Genomic DNA, 17,316 nt, shown 5'->3' on the forward strand with positions numbered 1-17,316 from the left:
GGCAGCAAAAGTCTGTGGCTAACAGGTACTTTGTAATGGACTATGTGACCAATAGAAGATAAATAAATACATACATATATATATATTTTTTTTGTCGGTTGTGGGGCTTGAACTCTGGGCTTGGGCGCTGTCCCTGCACTCTTCAGCTCAAAGCGAGTGCTCTACCACTTGAGCCACAGTACCACTTCCGGTTTTCGAGTGGTTTATTGGAGTTAAGTCTCACTGACTTTCCTGCCCAGGTTGGCTTTGAACCGAGATCCTCAGATCTCAGCCTCCTGAGTAGCTAGGATTACAGGCATGAGCCACCAGGGCCAGGCTAAATACATATTCTTTGTAAATAATATCCATCATCCCTTGATACTCATCTTAAATTCTGCCAGCCCTAATTTCTAGCCAGTGTCTACCCTCCGGCAGCCTATTCATGCCAGGCAAGGCCCAGTAGGCGGTCTTGTGTGGGTATTCCTGGCCTCCAGTCCTCAAAGACTCCAGTTCTAACAGTCATCCCCCTGATAATGTAGATCCCGCCCATGAACACAGGACTGTTCTCCCTGTGAATCCCCGTTTTCTCATCCATAAAACGGGGAGGAAAGCTTTTAGTTGTTGTTGTTGGCCATGGGGCTTGAACTCTGGGCCTGGGTGCTGTCCCTCAGCTCTTCAGCTCAAGGCTAGTGCTCTACCACTTGAACCACAGCACCACTTCCCGTTTTCTAGCGGTTTATTGAAGAGTCTCATGGACCTTCCTACCCTGGCGGGCTTTGAACCGTGATCCTCAGATGTCAGCCTCCTGAGTAGCTAGGATGACAGGCGTGAGCTACCGGTGCCCGGCTGGGGCAAACCTTTTCACCTCTGGCTTGGCGATGTTCTCTGGCTTTAGAAAAGGTTCAGCACTCAACACCTGACACTCGTGTATCAGAGGTAAAACTTTAATCTCAGAGCGCCCCTCCCAACTCCCGAATCCCACCCCACTCTCTTCCCCACGCCAGGGCAGGAGAGTGAAGCCCCTGCCCCCCACCTAGGGTGGACGAGGGCCCTTTAAGGCACCTGTGGGGGTGGGGGGAAAGGGGCGAGAGCTGGTACCGTCCTGAACGCAAGGACGAGAGAGATTGTTTGGCAGGCTGTTGTGGGACGGGCCGGTGACACGCAGGGACAGGACTGGGCCATCCCTGAGAAGTAGGGGTACAATTGTGAGGACGGGCAAAAAAAAAGACCCGGCCCAGTAGTGTAAATTCGGGGCTCGGCAGGGGTGCTCGGCCACGCCTCCGCGCGGCTGATCGGAGCCGGTCGCTTGGAAGAGCTGCCCAGTCACCAGGCCGTGGACACCACTAGCCAATCCTGGGGCTCGGCCGGGCGCTTTCGGGCCCGGAGCAGCAGTCGCGCGACTCAAAACTCCGTGGCTTGAAAGAACGACAGCGGCTCAGTACTAGCCACGCCCCCGGGGAACGAGCCAATCCCACCGAGGAAAGAGACTGTCGCTGGGCAGAAAAAAGGCCAACGGACCAATCAGGAAACGGGACAGTCCGGGCCCCCTCATGCGGAGGCGGCGGGCCGGAAGGGAGTTGGGGATTGGCTGGGCCCCCCCCAAGGCCGGGCCAGGACCCCTCTCCGATTGGCCAGCCCCGGGGGCGGGGCGGGGGCGTAGTGTGAGGCGGGCGGCCATGGCCCGGAGCCTTGCTCCTGGGGCCTCAGTACTTCCGCTTCAGCTTCTGGAAGTCGCTGGTGTTGAGACGCGGCCGAGGCAGGTCCCCGAAGACCTGGGTGTCCTCGGCCTCCCGCAGCACCAGTGCGCGCATGCTGGCCGCGATGCGGTCCAGGTCGGGCGAGGAAGGCTGCGGAAACCGAGACCCCAGGGGTCAGAGCCTGCACTGGGGGCCCAGGCCCGCCCAGCGCGTCCCGCCCTGGTTCTGGTGCCTGGTCCACCTCGTCCTGCCCGGGGTAGGAGCTGCTGCACCCCACGCAGACACCACCTCCTCCAGGAAGCCTTCCTAGCCGCTCTGCCCTTTGCCAGCCCCGCTCTGGGCCACCACGGCTGCCGTCCATTAGGCGTGCACGTGCCACCCACCAGCAGGGAACCTCCATGGCCTCAGTCTCGCCTGGAAATAAGGGGTTATCAAGGGCCCAGATGCAATGACAGTGCGGGGACATCACACGGCCACCAAAAGGGCTGGTCCTGAGCCAATAACAGCCATGGCCCAGGAGCCAGGAGGCTGAGCAGAAGAGAGGACAGCAGACATGGCAGACCTCAGGGCCGAGTGTCCAGTAACTGGAGCTGCTTCCCACAAGGCACCAGGATCCAGGGCCAAGGGGCTCTGGCGAGACCCCACGGCCAATCCCGGGATGACAGTGCATCCCTGGAGGTAGTGGCTCTGACCCACCCCCCCTCCGCCCAGTCCCCCTTGCCCTCACCGGCCCATTCTCTTCATCCGAGGACCGTGCCTCTGCCCTCTTCTCCTTGAAGGCCCAGACAGGCACAGACACGGGCAAGGACTTGGCATACTGCTGGGTGGGCAGTGCGGAGGCAGGGGGCACCGAGTAGGTGGTAGAGCCGGCTGGAGTCTCTTCACTCAGGCTGCCATCTGCAAAACCATGGCCGACTTCAGCCCCGTCTCTGCACAGGTCCCAGGCCCCAGGGGGACGGGGGGAGCCGGGGACAGGGGACACTCACCATCTGTGCTCTCGGGGTCTGACTCACAGAAGGGAGGCAGGTCCTGGAGGGTGGCGTCCTCGTCCATCACGAAGAGCCCTGTGGATGGCGCAGGCCCATGGTCAGGCTGCCCATACCACATGCCCCGCCTACAGCCGGCCATTGCCTCTGCTATGCCTGGCACCAGCCTCGTCACCAATGGAGCCATTCCTGTCCACCTGTTGCCCCTTGGGAGCCAACACCAAGCATGACCAGACACCTCTAACATGTCTGGGATGGTGTGACTCAAAACCCTTGCTGAGGGCTGGGAAGGTGGCTCAGTGGCAGAGTGCTTGCCTTGCATGCATGAGGTCCTGGGTTCGTTCCTCAGCTCCACATAAGCAGAAAAAGCTGGAAGTGGCGCTGTGGCTCAAGTGGTAGAGTGCTAGCCCTAAGCTGAAGAGCTGAGGGACAAGGCCCAGCCCCCGAGTTCAGGCCCACACCACGAACCTCCCCCCCCCAAAAAAAAAACCTCGCTGACAGGATGGAAGATGGCTCCTGCTTCACAGGTGGAGACGTGGGTTGTATCACCTGCCTGAGGGCTCATAGCTTAAAAAGTGGCATCACCAGGAGGATTTGAACCTAGTACTCTGTCCTCTAGTCTGTGTGGTTTTCTCAGCAATGGAGAGGAGACTGGCCATGAGTAATAACAAATGAAGAACTCCTACTCCTCAAAGCCTCGTTACAGTCCAGTCTTGGAAGTATCCAACTTCCAAATTCATGCACGCACACACATGCAAACCACCTAGTATTCTGTGGCCGTGGCTCTTCTGGAAGGTGAGACCACTAGCTCGGAGCCCTGACTTTGTGAAAACGTTGAGGCTCCCAAGAGCCTCAACAAAAACTAACTTTAGGACATAGGTATAAGGCTCAGAGAGGGTAATTGAGTGGTCCGAGGACACGCAGCTCATTCTAAGCCAGCCTCCCTAGAGGATCTTGGGATCTCAACATGAATGTCATTGGCAGTGTCCCTCCCAGGAGAGCCCCATTTGGAGAGCTGACCAGGGCCAGGCCATGGAGCCCCCACCCAGAGCTCTCTCACCTCCATTATCACTGCCGCCCAGCCGGTCTCCAGAGGTCTCCGTCTCTGTGGGCTCATCCTCATCTTCCTCCTCCTCCTCTCGGGCCAGGGCTGGCCGGGGTGGGCTGGGAACAGGACTGGGTGGCTGTGGGGCGGGTGGGGGTCCAGGGGGCCGGGCTGCAGCGGCCGCCTTGTGGGCCTGTGCGATGTCATGGAGGCAGCGGCGGGCAGCCTCGGCCAGGGCTCCGCGGCCATGGGCAGTGTAGGTGCAGGGCCCCGGGCGGGGGGGTGGAGGGGGCGCGGCTGTCAGCAGCACCAGCTCTGTGCCAGTCCGGGCTCGGAAGCGCTCGGCAGCCCCCACCACAGCCTCCCACAGCTCCTCCGGCCGCCCCGACGCCATCCGCGCCCTGTGGGCCAGAGCAGGAGAGGGGAACTGGGATAGCCTGGTGCCCGTGGGGCACTGAGCACCCATGGCACCCTGCTTGTCCCGGCTGACTGTGGTGCCTTCTCCAGACTTCCTACTTCCCTCCTCGCCACCTATCCTGTGTCACCATGTCTCTCATGGCTCATCCTCACCCTGGAGGTCGCAGCCTCTAGTGACAAGGTGGCTTATACCAGTAAGTGGGAGGAAAAGTTGTCAGTAGCGACCTGCCCACCACCAAGTCCATGCTAGAAGATGACATTTGAGACCAGCTGGCTGAAGAGAGTAGCTGGTTGCGATGGATCCCAGCTGTTTCTCTCTTACAGCTGCAGCTTACGCTAAAAGACAATCCGGGCCCCGGCTCCCACCCTGCTGTCCTCTCCTGCTGAGGCGGACACTGGCCCACCTGGCACTGCCAATCTCTCAGCCCTGTGGAGGGGATTCTTCCTCACCCCAGGCTGCCATCCACAGTGCCTGAGTGTCGTGTTCCAGCCCCTTCCCTGTCTGCTCCCACAACTGGGTGGCCTGGGGTAGGAGCTGAGGAAGGGGAGAGCAGTGTGCATGCCCACACCAAACACCTCCTTTCTCCCTGAGAGAGTTCTCTGGACGCCTGCATTCCCTCCATTCCAGCTCCTGTCATTCAAGCTGGTGACAGCTGTACCACTGCCCGCCTCCTACATCAGTCTGTTAAGTCCCCCAGGCTAGGGCGCTATGCCCCTCCAGACAGGCCGGCCCCAGGCAGACTACAACAGTGAGAAAACCAAGAGGCAGAATGCTGGGTTTCTACCTGAATGCTGACTGAAAACTGCTGTGTGCCCTGGGCTCACGTACTGGTTGTCTCTGTGCCTCTTTCTTCCCCATTAACCAAAGCAGTTGAGATAGGGTTAGCAGACAGCAGGGAGCCTCTTTGAAGAGGTAGTGAACGCATTAGAGGAGTTCAAGCCCATCCTGGGACACAGAATTCATTGTGTAGGCCTTTATCAGTGTCAGTCATGGGAGCCAATGTGCTGGAAACTTAACTTGTGCAAGGACTGCATACCTCTCACCTCCTAGCTCACTCACCAAGATGGAAGTTGCTAACCGAACAAGAGGAAGGCTAATCCAGGCAAGGCCCACACATGAGCCCTTCCTCCCCTCCCTATGAGGGCTCTGATCATCACCCCGCCAACTAAGCCTCAGGGCCAGAAAGAGGCAGAATTGCAGTCATCACTTGGACAGCCAGAGCCAGAACTTGAACTCAGAACCTCTGGCTCTTGCTCAGCTTTTTGCTCACAGCTAGTGCTCTACCACTTGAGCCACACCTCTGACTCTGCTTTTTTGCTGGTTAATTGGCTTTTCTACCTGGGCTGACTTCAAAGCATGATCTCAGTCTCAGCCCCCTGAATAGTAAGGATTACAGGTTTGAGCCACCAGACCACACCTGGCTCTTAAGCCTGTTCTTATCCCCACCAGCCACCCTGGCTGCCTTAGAAATTATAGTCTTGCCCTCCAGGAGGGAAAAGTGAGGCTCACACAAACTGCCACACTGCCCAGGAGGCACACAGCTATAACGAGACCCAAGGGTTTCCCCCATCTGATGGAGGAAAGAGATGCTCAGGGCAAGGATGTGATTTGCCCAAGGACACACCAGCCTGGGTTCTCACTTTCCAGTCCCTAGGAAACAAGAGGCTTCCATTAAAATGATACCAGGGAAAGGACCCAGTCATTTCTGCACTAGATCTTGGGATGAAACCAAGTGAATGGCTCGTGACCGTACCCTCACTTCAGAGAGCAGCCAGAGTTTTGCAAAAAGGAAGAGGGCAACTTACACGGACCTCTCTGGGAAGGCCTGGGGACTCGGGGCCGTGACCCGACAGGAAAGTAGCCAAGTGGTGGCAGTCTCCTGGCCCTCCCTCCAGGAGGAAATCCTGTCGCCTCCTAGGATCGGAGGCCTGGAGACAGATGGGGCAGGAGACGAATATCCACCTTCCCAGGAGGGGGGCGTAGGTGACAGGCCTCTCAAGAGGTGTAGCCAGGGGAGTGTCCGCCAGTGACCGAGAGTCACTAGTGGGACACCCCACAGATCGGGAGTGAAGGCATGCTGGGGCGAGCTGAACGTCGGGCTCAGCACCCCACCACGCCCGGGAGCCAGCCAAGAACCACGGGTCTAGGAAGAAAACAGGAAATCCCGCCCAGGTGAGGGGCCAGGACCGGAAGTCCCGCCTTTGGCCGGGTGAGGGGCTCCCTGAACCCCCCGAACGACCCCGCGAAGCCGTGCGTACACTGCCCACGCCCAAGGCTAAGCACCCCAAATGGATCTGAGCCCTGAAAGACGAGGCTGTCTACGATTTGCCTCGAGAAAGGCACGACAGGCTCCTGTGGGACACTCTGTTCCAGCACTCAACCGAGGGTCGCTGGACGAGCTGACCCCTAACCAATGCCAGCTGGGCCCCTCCCGTTAGCCGCACTCTCTCCCAGCGCCCCTCGACCTCAGTACGGCCAAAGCTTCCCCATACCCGGGTTCACAACGCCGCCTCCACTCACGTGCCCGGAGCCAGCATGGACGGCCAGGCGCCGTCACCGCCCTCAAAAGGCATGGCGGCGCCCCACGTCACTTCCGCCTGCATGTCCCGCCTCCTCGGCGCACACCCCACCTCCCTTTCCGGGGCCACCCAAGACAAATATGGCGGACACGGAGGCTTCATCCACATTAGTGGACAATGACAAAAAGCAGAATGCCCATAAGGAAGATGGTGTGAGGGATCGCCTGAGGCAGAAACTAGCCTAGACCAGTTTGATTGCCCCCAAGAAAGATGGCTGTCCGCACATGTTCACCCAGGACCGTAATAAACCGAGGAAGCCACCACACGTCCCTTCGCTGGTAATCGAGTTTTTAGACGCGAAGGGCACGGTGTCCGTCCGCAACATGACAGTCAGTCGGGTTTCACCTGTCCACCATGTATGTGGGCTCTCCCTCCCTCCAACCTACCCCCCTTCCGCATCAAGCTGTCAAAGATCCAATATGGCAGTAGTTCTTGCTTCGGTTTGCCCAGCTTCAAAATGGCGGCTCCACCCACTTTCCGCGGTGACTCAGGAACTCATCGGGGGCGGCTTCGTCTCCGGGGCCGCTGGCGGCTTCGTCCCTCAGCGCCTCTGCGGCTGAACAGCTCCTCTCACCTTTTCCCTTATCTGTTCCCCTTTTCCAACACCTCGCTGCGGTGCCCCGCACTAACATGGCCGCGGCCGGCTGGCTACGGCTGTGCCCTCGAGCAAAATGGCACGTGCCTTAGCGTCGGTGCCAGTACACAAGATGGAGGAGGTGGGCGTTCCCGGGAGCGCGGGAGGCCCGAGGTATGGCGCTCTGGGATCCACCCACTTGTTTACTTCGTGGCGCGAGTGGAAGCACTACGCATGCGTATTATCGCTGGCGGCCTCCACGCTCGCCGCCTGTCATGTGACTAGATTTTTTTTGTATTACTGGTCTCCCCCATTTTGACAGATGGTTTCGTCCACTCCAGCTCCAGTAAGGTAGGAGTGTTACCATTTGGCTAGCTTGGAGGGGAGTGCTCTCTCCGGATGTGACAACACGTTGACCCGGAAAAGGAGCTGGCCGGGAGAGTGGGGCCTCAGCGGCGGCTATGGAAGAATCCGGCTACAGGGTAAGTACCCTGACCCCATTCCCTGGCTTGCGCCTATACGAAACGCCCCCGTCTCGTAATGTGTTTCTCTCTCGTGGCGTGTGGGGACGCTGATGACCAGGCAGAGCCTCGGCAAACGCCGTCCCGCCATAAACGCGCTGTCACCCTTCCCTCCACGGTCCGGAGGGAGACAGCATTTCTTAGCCCCGCCCCCTTGGAATGCGCGCTGACACCGAACGCTGGGCGGGTCTCTGAGCCTGACCACGCCTCCGCTCTGCGTCTCTGGCCCCGCCTTCCCTGCATTAGTTCCTCCCCCCAGGCCGTTCCTATTGGTTGCACCTGCCGGGTGCTTACTAAGTCCCTCCTGCAGGTGGTGTTTGAGAAGGGCGGTGTGTACCTACACACAAGCGCCAAGAAGCACCAGGACTCGGGTTCCCTCATCGCGGGCGTCATTCGTGTTGTGGAGAAGGTGAGGCCGAAGGGATCTGGGCTGGGCGGGCCCCAGGCGGGAGGGAAGTCAACCTGAGGAGATCTTCGGAAGACCGGGGTGGGAACTAGAATGAGGTCGGGCTGTGGACAGCGAAAGACTTTGGGGTGGGAGACCCACCAAGTCCCCCTCACTTCCCTCAGGACAATGACGTCCTCCTGCACTGGGCCCCGGTGGAGGAGGCCGGAGATTCCACGCAGATCCTCTTCTCCAAGAAGGTAGGCTTCCGGCTTTCCCCTTTTTGTTCATCTTTTCTGGACGCAGCGGTGGAAGGCATTGAATGAAACATTGCTGTGGGAGCCTGGCTGGAAACTAGGTCCTCTCTGCTCCTCTGTTTCCTTGTCTGTGGGAAAGGAGAGATGCCCCTCCCTCTTTATTCCTGAGGGAGCCCTGGTGCAAGAGAAGGGGCAACAGCCTGGCTTCCAGTTGCTTGTAGTGTGACATATTCCTGTTGCAGTACGCCATCAAGGCCAGGCCCACTTGAGGCTCTCATCTCTTGCCTTATCTGCCACAATCCATCCTTCCTCCTTATCCTTCATGGGCATCAACAGCACTTCCTCAGCTCTCAGGACAGCTCTCATCTGCAGATTTCCTGGAGTCTGTCCAGCAGTCCCTTCAACCTAGTATTATTTCCCTTACTGGTACTATAGGAATGTAAGTGCATTATGGCCCAGTGTATTTGCAGGGTTGTTTAGCCTCTTTTAGTTGGGGGTTTGAACTCAGGGCCTTCTCCTTGTGTCACACCAACCATCTTTTATGGCATTTTCAGGATTTCCGTTGTATAGCATGTGTTTATACTTGGTTTCTTCTTGAAGTTGAATAATATAGTGCTTTCACTTTTTTTGTGCCAAAACTAAGGGCATAAACTCAGAGTCTGATGCTCTCCCTTAGCTTGTTTTGCCTAAAGCTAGTGCTCTATCACTTGAGCTACACCTTCTCTTCTGGCTTTTTGGTACTTAATTGGAGTCTCACAGACTATTCTGCATGGAGCTTTGGACTGCAGATCTCAGTCTCTAGAATAGCTAGGATTGCCTGGCACTGGTGGCTCCTAGCTACTCAGGAGGCAGAGATCTGAGGATCGTGGTTCAAAGCCAGCCCGGGCAGGAGAGACCATGAGATTCCTATCACCAATAAACCACCAGAAAAGCGGAAGTGGCGCTGTAGCTCAAGTGGTAGAGCGCTCACCTTGAGCTGAAGAGCTGAGGGACAGCGCCCAGGTCCAGAGTTCAAGCCCCACGACCGACAAAAAAAAAAAAAGGAATAGCTAGGATTACAGGTTTGAGCCACCACCATCACCCAGCTAGTATTTTCATCTTTTCTGTTTTCTTCTGAGATCAAGACTCAAACTCAGTACCTGATGCTTTTGCTCATTGGCTATTGCTCTACCACCTGAGCCACACCTCTAACCCCTAACTTTCACATTTTAGGGTGCCATGAGCAATTCTTCACTTACTAGTTCGGTGGGTTCTTGGGGTTTTATGCCTTTTACAAAACTGTTAGGGGTCTGGGAAGGTGGCTCAGTGGTAGAGCACTCTCCTTGCATGCGTGAGGCCCTGGGTTCAATTCCTCAGTACCACATAAGCAGGGGGAAAAAAAGCCAGAAGTGCTGCTGTGGCTCAAGTGGTAGAGTGCTAGCCTTGAGCTGAAGAGCTGAGGGACAGCGTCCAGGCCCAGAGTTCAGGCCCCACGACCGGACCAAAAAATAAAAAACTGTTAGTAAGAATCCTGCTGCTTGTGCTCATTTGCCTGTGGCTTTGTGTTGTTTTTCTCTCCTCTCCCAAGCTGAGGCCCTAATCCCTAGAACTTATATGTGTTAGGCCAGCACTCTACTCCTGCCTTCTTTTTCTTTTTCTTTTTTTTTTGGGTCCGGTCGTGGGTCCTGAACTCTGGGCCTGGGCACTGTCCCTCAGCTCTTCAGCTCAAGGCTAGCGCTCTACTACTTGAGCCACAGCGCCGCTTCCGGCTTTTATCTTATGTGGTGCTGGGGAATCGAACCCAGGGCCTCAGGCATGCAAGGCAAGCGCTCTACCACTGAGCCACCATCCCAGCCCTACTCCTACCTTCTAACAGGACCTTGAGGCTCTAATCTAGAACCTGAGTCCACAGCCCCTCTTTCTCCTTTCTTCCCCCAAGGACTCCAGTGGGGCTGAGTCTGGTACCTCTGAGGAGGAACCCACCTTTGACCCAGGCTATGAACCTGATTGGGCCGTCATCAGCACTGTGAGGCCACGGCCCCTCCATTCAGAGCCCAAGAAAGGTATGCTGATCAGTGCTTGACATTACCACCTGGGCAAGTGAGACCTATCTTGCCCTTAGTACTCATGGTTCCAGTATGGGCTTTCTGCCCACACTAAACATGGCTACCTGGGCTTTCCGGCCCCTGGGAAACAGAGTGAATTGGCCCTGGGCACCTTCATAATTCCCCTCCCTGAAGGTTGCCAGGCCACGGGGATGCAGCTAGCTACACCTTCTTGGACCTGAAGAGGACTTGGGGCATCAAAATGGAATACTGAGTTATTATTAGGAGAGAGGCAAGGCCGTTTGGGGAGAGGCATTTTCAGAGCTGGGCTCTGAGAGACACTGGGAAGTTTTCTCTCCCATTTCAAAGAGATGCCTGCGTCAGGCCAGAAACAAGAAACTCTGGGCATATTGGAGAATATTTGGAGTATATTTGGTCCCTCTGTTGTGGCTCAGGTATGGGTGAAGAGCAGGTTAGAGGTGAGACTGACTGGCATCAGCTTGCTCTGGCCCCTGCCTCCTGCATTGCCCCCAGCAGCATGCCATTCCCCCTGTCTCCAGGTGCAGAGCCTAACTCTCCCCGGGGCCCCTGGGCCTTCTCAGTCAGTCTGGGGGAGCTGAAGTCCATCCGCCGCTCCAAGCCAGGCCTCAGCTGGGCCTACTTGGTCCTGGTGACCCAGGCTGGAGGCTCCCTGCCTGCGCTACACTTCCACCATGGGGGCACCCGCGCCCTGCTCCGCGTCCTCAGCCGCTACCTGCTGTTGGCCAGGTGAGCTACCTGACGGCCAGGATCTCGGTCCCCCCCACCCCACCTCCCCGAAGCTGCAGCCCAACCCTCAGGGCTGTGTTGTGAAACACCAGAGTTCAAATTGATGTCAAAGAAGAAAAAGAAATTGACTCATGTAACTGAGAAAATAGTGTTCATTTCAGGCAAGACCAAGAGTTGCCCTTTCTCTCTGAGGTCCTGTTATCCTCAGGCCATGAGCAGCCCTGGCTTAACAGTCCCAGTGGAGAGAAAACTCTCTTGGTCTAGTGGAACAAAACCCCAGGGCTGCTTCTTAATTGGCTCTTTCCTGAGTCAGTTATCCTGGCCAGGGAAATGGAAGGCCCTCATTGGACAGCCTTGGGTCATGTGGGACCCACTGAGTTCCAGCTCTGATCTCTGCCCTCTCCCTGCAATTACATACACGGGAATGAGGCATTCTCAGGGTAGCTAGGACACTGGAACAAGTGTAGGTAGGGACAACCCAGGACACTGGGCCTTCCACCGTGTGTCACCTGTGCATCCCTCCCGCCTCCCAGCTCCCCACAGGACTCCCGCCTCTACCTTGTCTTCCCCCATGACTCCTCCGCCCTCTCCAACTCCTTCCACCACCTGCAGCTCTTCGACCAGGACAGTTCCAATGTGGTGTCTGTGAGTGTCCTTGCCTCTGCGCCTGGCAGGGTGCGGGCGGGGCGCAGCCTACGTGGGAGCCGTGACAACTTTTCCTCCTTGTCCCCAGCGCTTCCTGCAGGACCCTTACTCCACGACCTTCAGCAGCTTCTCCCGGGTGACCAACTTCTTCCGGGGAGCCCTCCAGCCGCACCCCGAGGGGGCCTCCTCTCCTGACCTCCCGCCTCCCGATGATGAAGCCGAGCCTGGGTTCGAGGTCATCTCCTGTGTGAGTATCTGCTGTCAGGTGACTTCCTTCCTCTGGGCCACAGTTTCCTCCTGGGGTCGTATAAGGAGTGACTTGCTAGCACCTGTGGGTGAGCTGGGCACAGAGGATTCCTGAGGCTTCCTCCCCTGACTTGAGGCTTTGTCCACATGAGGGTTTAGTGCTACCTGGAGATGGGGACGGGGCAGGGACTCAGCCATCTTGGGCTCTGCAGGTGGAGCTGGGGCCCCGGCCCACTGTGGAGCGGGCTTCTCCGGTCACAGAGGAGGAGTGGGCGCGCCACATGAGCCCCGACGGCCGCCTGCAGCACGTGCCTGAGTTGAAGAACCGGATCTTCTCCGGGGTGAGCATGGGTAGGTGGGGAGACAGGCCTCGGGTGGTGGGTGGCTTAGGAGGAAGCCCCCATGAACTGTCCCACTCCATCCCCAGGGACTGAGCCCCAGCCTGCGGCGAGAGGCCTGGAAGTTCCTCTTGGGCTACTTCAGCTGGGAGGACTCAGCTGAGGAACACAAGGCCCATGTGCGCAGGAAAACGTGAGTGGGAAAACGGAGCCTCAGGCTTTCATGTCTCCTGTGAGGCTTGGCCTTGAGCTGCGTAGGGACACCATGGACGGCCAATAGGACTGTTCCACAGACCCGTGTGACAAGTCTGCCACGTGGTTGCCAGGCACAATGGTGAACCAGCCAGACAGACCCCTCCTGCTCGTATGGACCAGCTCCTGTCTCCCATGCTGTTTTCATCCCTGTGCCATACTGCTTTAATAATCACAGCTTTACAGTGTGTTTAGTCTCCCCCATGGGGCCCCTCTCACCTCATTCCTCATGTGTGTCATGTACTGGCTGTGACTAGCCCCTTTGCTGGGCTTCATGGGTACAGCTGTACCCTACTCTTCCTGTCCCTGGTATACTTTCTAACAGAGGTGCCAGCCTCCCCCAAGTCTTGAGGTAGACTGTCAGAAGGGGGAGGAGGGGTGGCAAATGTGCCTTGGATCTTGGTAGGTGGAGCAGGGCTGTGGAGTGACTGGGACTTGGGGGGTAGGGTGGGGGAGAGCCAGGATCTGTCATCTCCCACCCGCCCCTCAGAGATGAGTATTTTCGAATGAAGTTACAGTGGAAGTCGGTGAGCCCCGAGCAGGAACGGAGAAACTCGCTGCTGCACGGCTACCGCAGCCTTATTGGTGGGTACCACGTGGAGGAGGGAGAGCTGTGGTCTGTGGTACAGGGGGCAAAGGCAGAGGGCTCATCTCAGAGGGAGATGAAGATGGCACTGGTGGCAGTGTTGGCACATGGACCAGGACATGGGACAGGGGCTTGGGATCCTGTCAGCTCCCACCCGCAGATCCTGCTCTTGCCTGTCTGGGCCTTGGTCTCCCCGTATGTGGTCAGCAGGGACAGCTGCAGGGTGGACGAGAGCCCATAGGAAGCATGGCGGCCAGCAGGGATGAGTCCACTCACCTGTCTTGCGTTTGCTTCTGCATCGGGCCCCTACAGAGAGAGACGTGAGCCGCACGGACAGGACCAACAAATTCTACGAGGGCCCAGAGAACCCAGGGCTGGGTTTGCTCAATGACATCCTCCTCACCTACTGCATGTACCACTTCGACCTCGGTGAGGTGCCCTGGGGGTGGGGGCGAGGCCCCCGGGGCGGCGCAGGCCTGGGGCCATCCCCTGACCCTGTGTTCCGTCAGGTTATGTCCAGGGCATGAGTGACCTCCTGTCCCCCATCCTCTACGTCCTTCAGAATGAGGTTGATGCCTTCTGGTGTTTCTGTGGCTTCATGGAGCTTGTGGTGAGGCTCGGGGGGAAGGGGGGTTCAGGGGACGGGCAGGCCCTCCAGAGTGAGGGTTCCCAGGTGAGGACAGTGACTCCCACCTGTGATCCTAGCTTCTCAGGAGCCTGAGATTGGGAGGATCATGGTCTGACGTCAGCCTGGGCAGAAAGTTCTCAAAACTCCCTTCCATACCTATAGTTGGGCACAGAGGTATGCACCGTTCATCCCAGCTAGTCCAGGAAGTGTAAGCAGTGCAGGCCTGCCCAGTTATAAACACTAAGACTCTACTGGAAAATAACAAAAGCAAAAAGAGCTGGACATCAGTGCTCACACATATAATCCTAGCTACTCAGGAGGCTGAGATCTCTGAAGATTGCAGTTCAGCCTGCCTTGACAGAAAAGTAAATATCTACAATTAGCCAGCAAAGAGTTGAAACTGAAGGCATGGCTCAAGTGATAGAGTGCCAGCTGTTAGCATGAAAAGCAGAGGCCTGGAGGTCAAGTACCAGTAGCAGGGTACGCACACACACACACACACACACACACACACACACAGAGCTGGAGGCATGAGCAAAAGACTCTGAGTTCAGGGGCTGGGAAGGTGGTTCAGTAGTAGAGTGCTTGTCTTGCATACATGAGGCCCTGGGTTCAATTCCTCAGCACCACGTAAGTAGAAAAAGCCCAAAGTGACTCTGTGGCTCAAGTGCTTGCTTTGAGCTGAAGAGCTGAGGGACAGCGTCCAGGCCCAGAGTTCAAGCCCCATGACTGACCAAAAAAAAAAAAAAAAGACTTTGAGTTCAAACTTCAGTATTCATACACACACACACACACACAACAGCTTCTGGCCCTTCATCTACCTTCCACTGCCACACTCCCCCCACAGCAGGGAAACTTTGAGGAGAGCCAGGAGACCATGAAGCGGCAGCTTGGCCAACTTCTGCTGCTCCTGAGGGTGCTGGACCAGCCACTCTGCGACTTCCTGGGTATGTCTCTAGGGTGGCAGGTAGGTGGGCATGGGACGTGGGACCGGGGACCTGGCCAGAACTTCCCTGTCAGTAGCCACAGAGAACACTAGGACTTGATAAGAACTAGAGAAACATCCCATATTTCCCAGAACCTAAGGCTTCTGGGTACGCGTGCGTGGCCTGGGCATTGTGAGCAGAGCCTCTGCAAGCACGGATCGTGGCACCTGATAGAGCCGGGCACCCAGCTGACCTGCCACACTCACTGCCTCCCAAGTTGTGTCAACTGTGTTCTAGGTGTTGCTGGTACTTTTCAGAAATAAGGTTTCCCTTACCCCCAAAGTGGGTTCTTGCTCTTCTCAGCCAGCTCTGGCTCACCTGGGCTAGGTCTGAAACTGCTTCTCAGGCCCCATAACCTGGCCAGAAACTTCCTTTCTCATCTCTTCTTTGTGAAAAGTGCTGGAAAGTCAGATAACAAACTAAGGAGAACTCTTGAGTGGATGTTTCCTCAAGGACGCGGCAGGACTGACTGTGGGGAGAAATGATGTATTCCTCTACTTAGTAACAAGGAAATAAATGTGTTGGGCTGGGTGCTGAGCTAGCTCACGCCTGTAATCCTAACTCCTCAGCAGGCTGAGGCCTGAGGATCCCAGGATCCTCCTAAGACCTGAGGCCAACCTGAGTAAAGGGGACAGGCAGGGTGGAAAAGGTCCCCTGTGTGGCCACACATGTTAGCTGCCCTGGTGGGTCTGGGACAGTCTGGGTCACTTCTCAGTGGCTGGCCCTGCTGACCTGGAACAGGGCAGGGGAGAAATGTGGAAATCAGTGCCACTCACCGTCTCGTGGCCCAACAAACCTCTGTCCTCTGCAGACTCACAGGACTCTGGCTCTCTCTGCTTCTGCTTCCGGTGGCTGCTCATCTGGTTCAAGAGAGAGTTCCCTTTCCCCGACATTCTGCGGCTGTGGGAGGTGTGTCAACCAGCTTGGATGGAAGGGGAGGAGGAAGGAGAAGGGGGAGGAGCTGGGCGGGTGGGAGGCAGACCTGAGTAGAACCCCAGACAGAAGTCTCTTCTGCCCCCCCCCCCTTCCAGGTGCTGTGGACAGGACTTCCTGGCCCCAATCTGCACCTACTGGTGGCTTGTGCCATTCTGGACATGGAACGGGACACGCTCATGCTGTCTGGTTTTGGCTCTAATGAGATCCTTAAAGTAAGGGTTCCTCCAGCCTCCTGTGTGGAGCCAGGGTGCCTGTAGGGGGAGTGGGACTGGGGGTCTGTGGAGGGAGGGGGTCTGTGGAGGAGGCAGGGCTCCTGTGGGGGGAATGGGGCTGGGGGAGGCTGTGGAGGAGGCAGGGCTCCTGTGGGGGAAGTGGGAATGGGAGGGGTCCTGGGGGGGCAGGGCACATGGAAGAGTGGGAGGGAGGAGGAGGGCGGGCGCCTGTGGGGATGGTAGTAGGGGCAGCCGCAGGTCTGACCTCCCCCTCCCGCAGCACATCAACGAGCTGACCATGAAGCTGAGCGTGGAGGATGTGCTGAAGCGGGCCGAAGCCCTGTACCGACAGCTCACCGCCTGCCCAGTGAGTCCCCCCTCCTTCCCCCTCCCCTCCCTCTTCTCCCCAAAGCTTGATTTTCATCCTCCCTGCTCCTCCAGGAGCTGCCCCACAACGTGCAAGAAGTCCTGGGTCTGGTGCCACCCTCTGAGCCCCACAGCCCTTCGCCCCCCGCCTCCCTGCTGCCTCTATCACCTGGGCGAGCCCCACAAGCCCCACCAGCTCCCGCAGAGGCAGCCCCGCAGCCAGACAGCAGCCTGGAGATCCTGCCGGAGGAGGAGGACAGCACCAACGCCTAGAGGCCCAGCCTTCTAGGCTCAGCCGCTGGGGCCTGGACCCCGCCTGGGCAGGATCTGCCAGGGCGGCGACTCCTGATTGGCTGCTCTCAGTAAACTGACATTTTTGCTCGGTTGGCCTCGTATTGGGGGTCATAGCAGCTGGCATTGACTTCCGCACGATGGGGGATGGCTTCCTGAGCCAGGTGTGACCACGTCACCGGGCCTGGCCAATGAGGCACGAGAGGTGGGCCCTGTGGCGCAGCAAGGGCGTGGCCCCGGAGGTGCGAAGACCGGAGCTCAGGCCTGGGTAGCCCCTTGGAGATTGTTGGCGGGGCAAGGCCCCCAGGACACTGGTGTGTGGAGGCCTGTTGAATCCCACGGCCACCACTCGAGCCTGGCCTCCCAGCTACTGCTTATGTGAAAAAATAAACTCGTGTTTAACCTGCTTGCAGTCAGGGCTGCTGTCTCTTACTTTTTAGACGGGCTCTTCGGCGCTTAAGCGGTGGCCGGGTGGAAAGCCATTAGGAGCTGAGTGGCCAGTGTCAGCCGGGCCCCCTCCCGGGGGTGGCTGCAGGGTCACGCGGCCGTTGGAAGTTGGGGGGAGGAGGCCTCCATTCCAGACAAACTGAGCCAGGG

At 57.7% G+C, this 17,316-nt stretch overlaps 2 protein-coding genes across 7 annotated transcripts; one reads left to right on the forward strand and one right to left on the reverse strand.

Annotated features, from left to right (window-relative positions):
* Window positions 1-922: 922 nt before the first annotated feature.
* Akt1s1 (AKT1 substrate 1 (proline-rich)) lies at window positions 923-7,306 on the reverse strand. Of its 6 annotated transcripts, XM_013027717.1 has the most exons (6): window positions 6,618-6,650; window positions 5,931-6,268; window positions 3,723-4,108; window positions 2,663-2,740; window positions 2,404-2,573; window positions 923-1,826 (listed from the first exon to the last, which is right to left on the reverse strand). In XM_013027717.1, the coding sequence occupies exons 3-6, from the start codon at window positions 4,099-4,101 to the stop codon at window positions 1,683-1,685; spliced, it is 771 nt and encodes a 256-aa protein (XP_012883171.1). In that variant the 5' UTR covers window positions 4,102-4,108; window positions 5,931-6,268; window positions 6,618-6,650; the 3' UTR covers window positions 923-1,682. The 6 variants fall into 6 exon arrangements, with proteins under 6 accessions (XP_012883171.1, XP_012883172.1, XP_012883168.1 ...); XM_013027718.1 differs by lacking the exons at window positions 5,931-6,268; window positions 6,618-6,650 and adding an exon at window positions 7,091-7,306; XM_013027714.1 differs by lacking the exon at window positions 5,931-6,268 and having other exon boundaries at window positions 6,646-6,703.
* A 359-nt stretch (window positions 7,307-7,665) lies between these two features.
* On the forward strand, window positions 7,666-17,131 carry Tbc1d17 (TBC1 domain family, member 17). Its single transcript, XM_013027676.1, has 17 exons — window positions 7,666-7,760; window positions 8,110-8,208; window positions 8,370-8,444; window positions 10,360-10,483; window positions 11,026-11,233; window positions 11,767-11,878; window positions 11,967-12,125; window positions 12,337-12,465; window positions 12,552-12,655; window positions 13,205-13,299; window positions 13,613-13,729; window positions 13,810-13,910; window positions 14,776-14,875; window positions 15,726-15,823; window positions 15,946-16,062; window positions 16,343-16,429; window positions 16,504-17,131. Exons 1-17 carry the CDS (start codon window positions 7,740-7,742, stop codon window positions 16,699-16,701), a joined length of 1,944 nt encoding a protein of 647 aa, XP_012883130.1. The 5' UTR covers window positions 7,666-7,739; the 3' UTR covers window positions 16,702-17,131.
* Window positions 17,132-17,316: the final 185 nt, after the last annotated feature.

This window comes from Dipodomys ordii, unplaced genomic scaffold, assembly GCF_000151885.1.
Source record: "Dipodomys ordii isolate 6190 unplaced genomic scaffold, Dord_2.0 Scaffold105, whole genome shotgun sequence".
NCBI lineage: Eukaryota > Metazoa > Chordata > Mammalia > Rodentia > Heteromyidae > Dipodomys > Dipodomys ordii.

Bases quoted from the DNA above. Each gene is read 5' to 3' on its own strand.
- Akt1s1 (XM_013027713.1), bottom strand. From the start codon at position 4,173: ATGGGTGCTCAGTGCCCCACGGGCACCAGGCTATCCCAGTTCCCCTCT. The intron at 2,741-3,722 runs GTGAGAGAGCTC...CGCCATCCACAG, and splicing joins GGGCGGCAGTGATAATGGAG to GGCTCTTCGTGATGGACGAG. The intron at 2,574-2,662 runs GTGAGTGTCCCC...ATGGTTTTGCAG, and splicing joins AGACCCCGAGAGCACAGATG to ATGGCAGCCTGAGTGAAGAG.
- Tbc1d17 (XM_013027676.1), top strand. From the start codon at position 7,740: ATGGAAGAATCCGGCTACAGG. The intron at 8,445-10,359 runs GTAGGCTTCCGG...TCTTCCCCCAAG, and splicing joins AGATCCTCTTCTCCAAGAAG to GACTCCAGTGGGGCTGAGTC. The intron at 14,876-15,725 runs GTATGTCTCTAG...TGTCCTCTGCAG, and splicing joins GCCACTCTGCGACTTCCTGG to ACTCACAGGACTCTGGCTCT.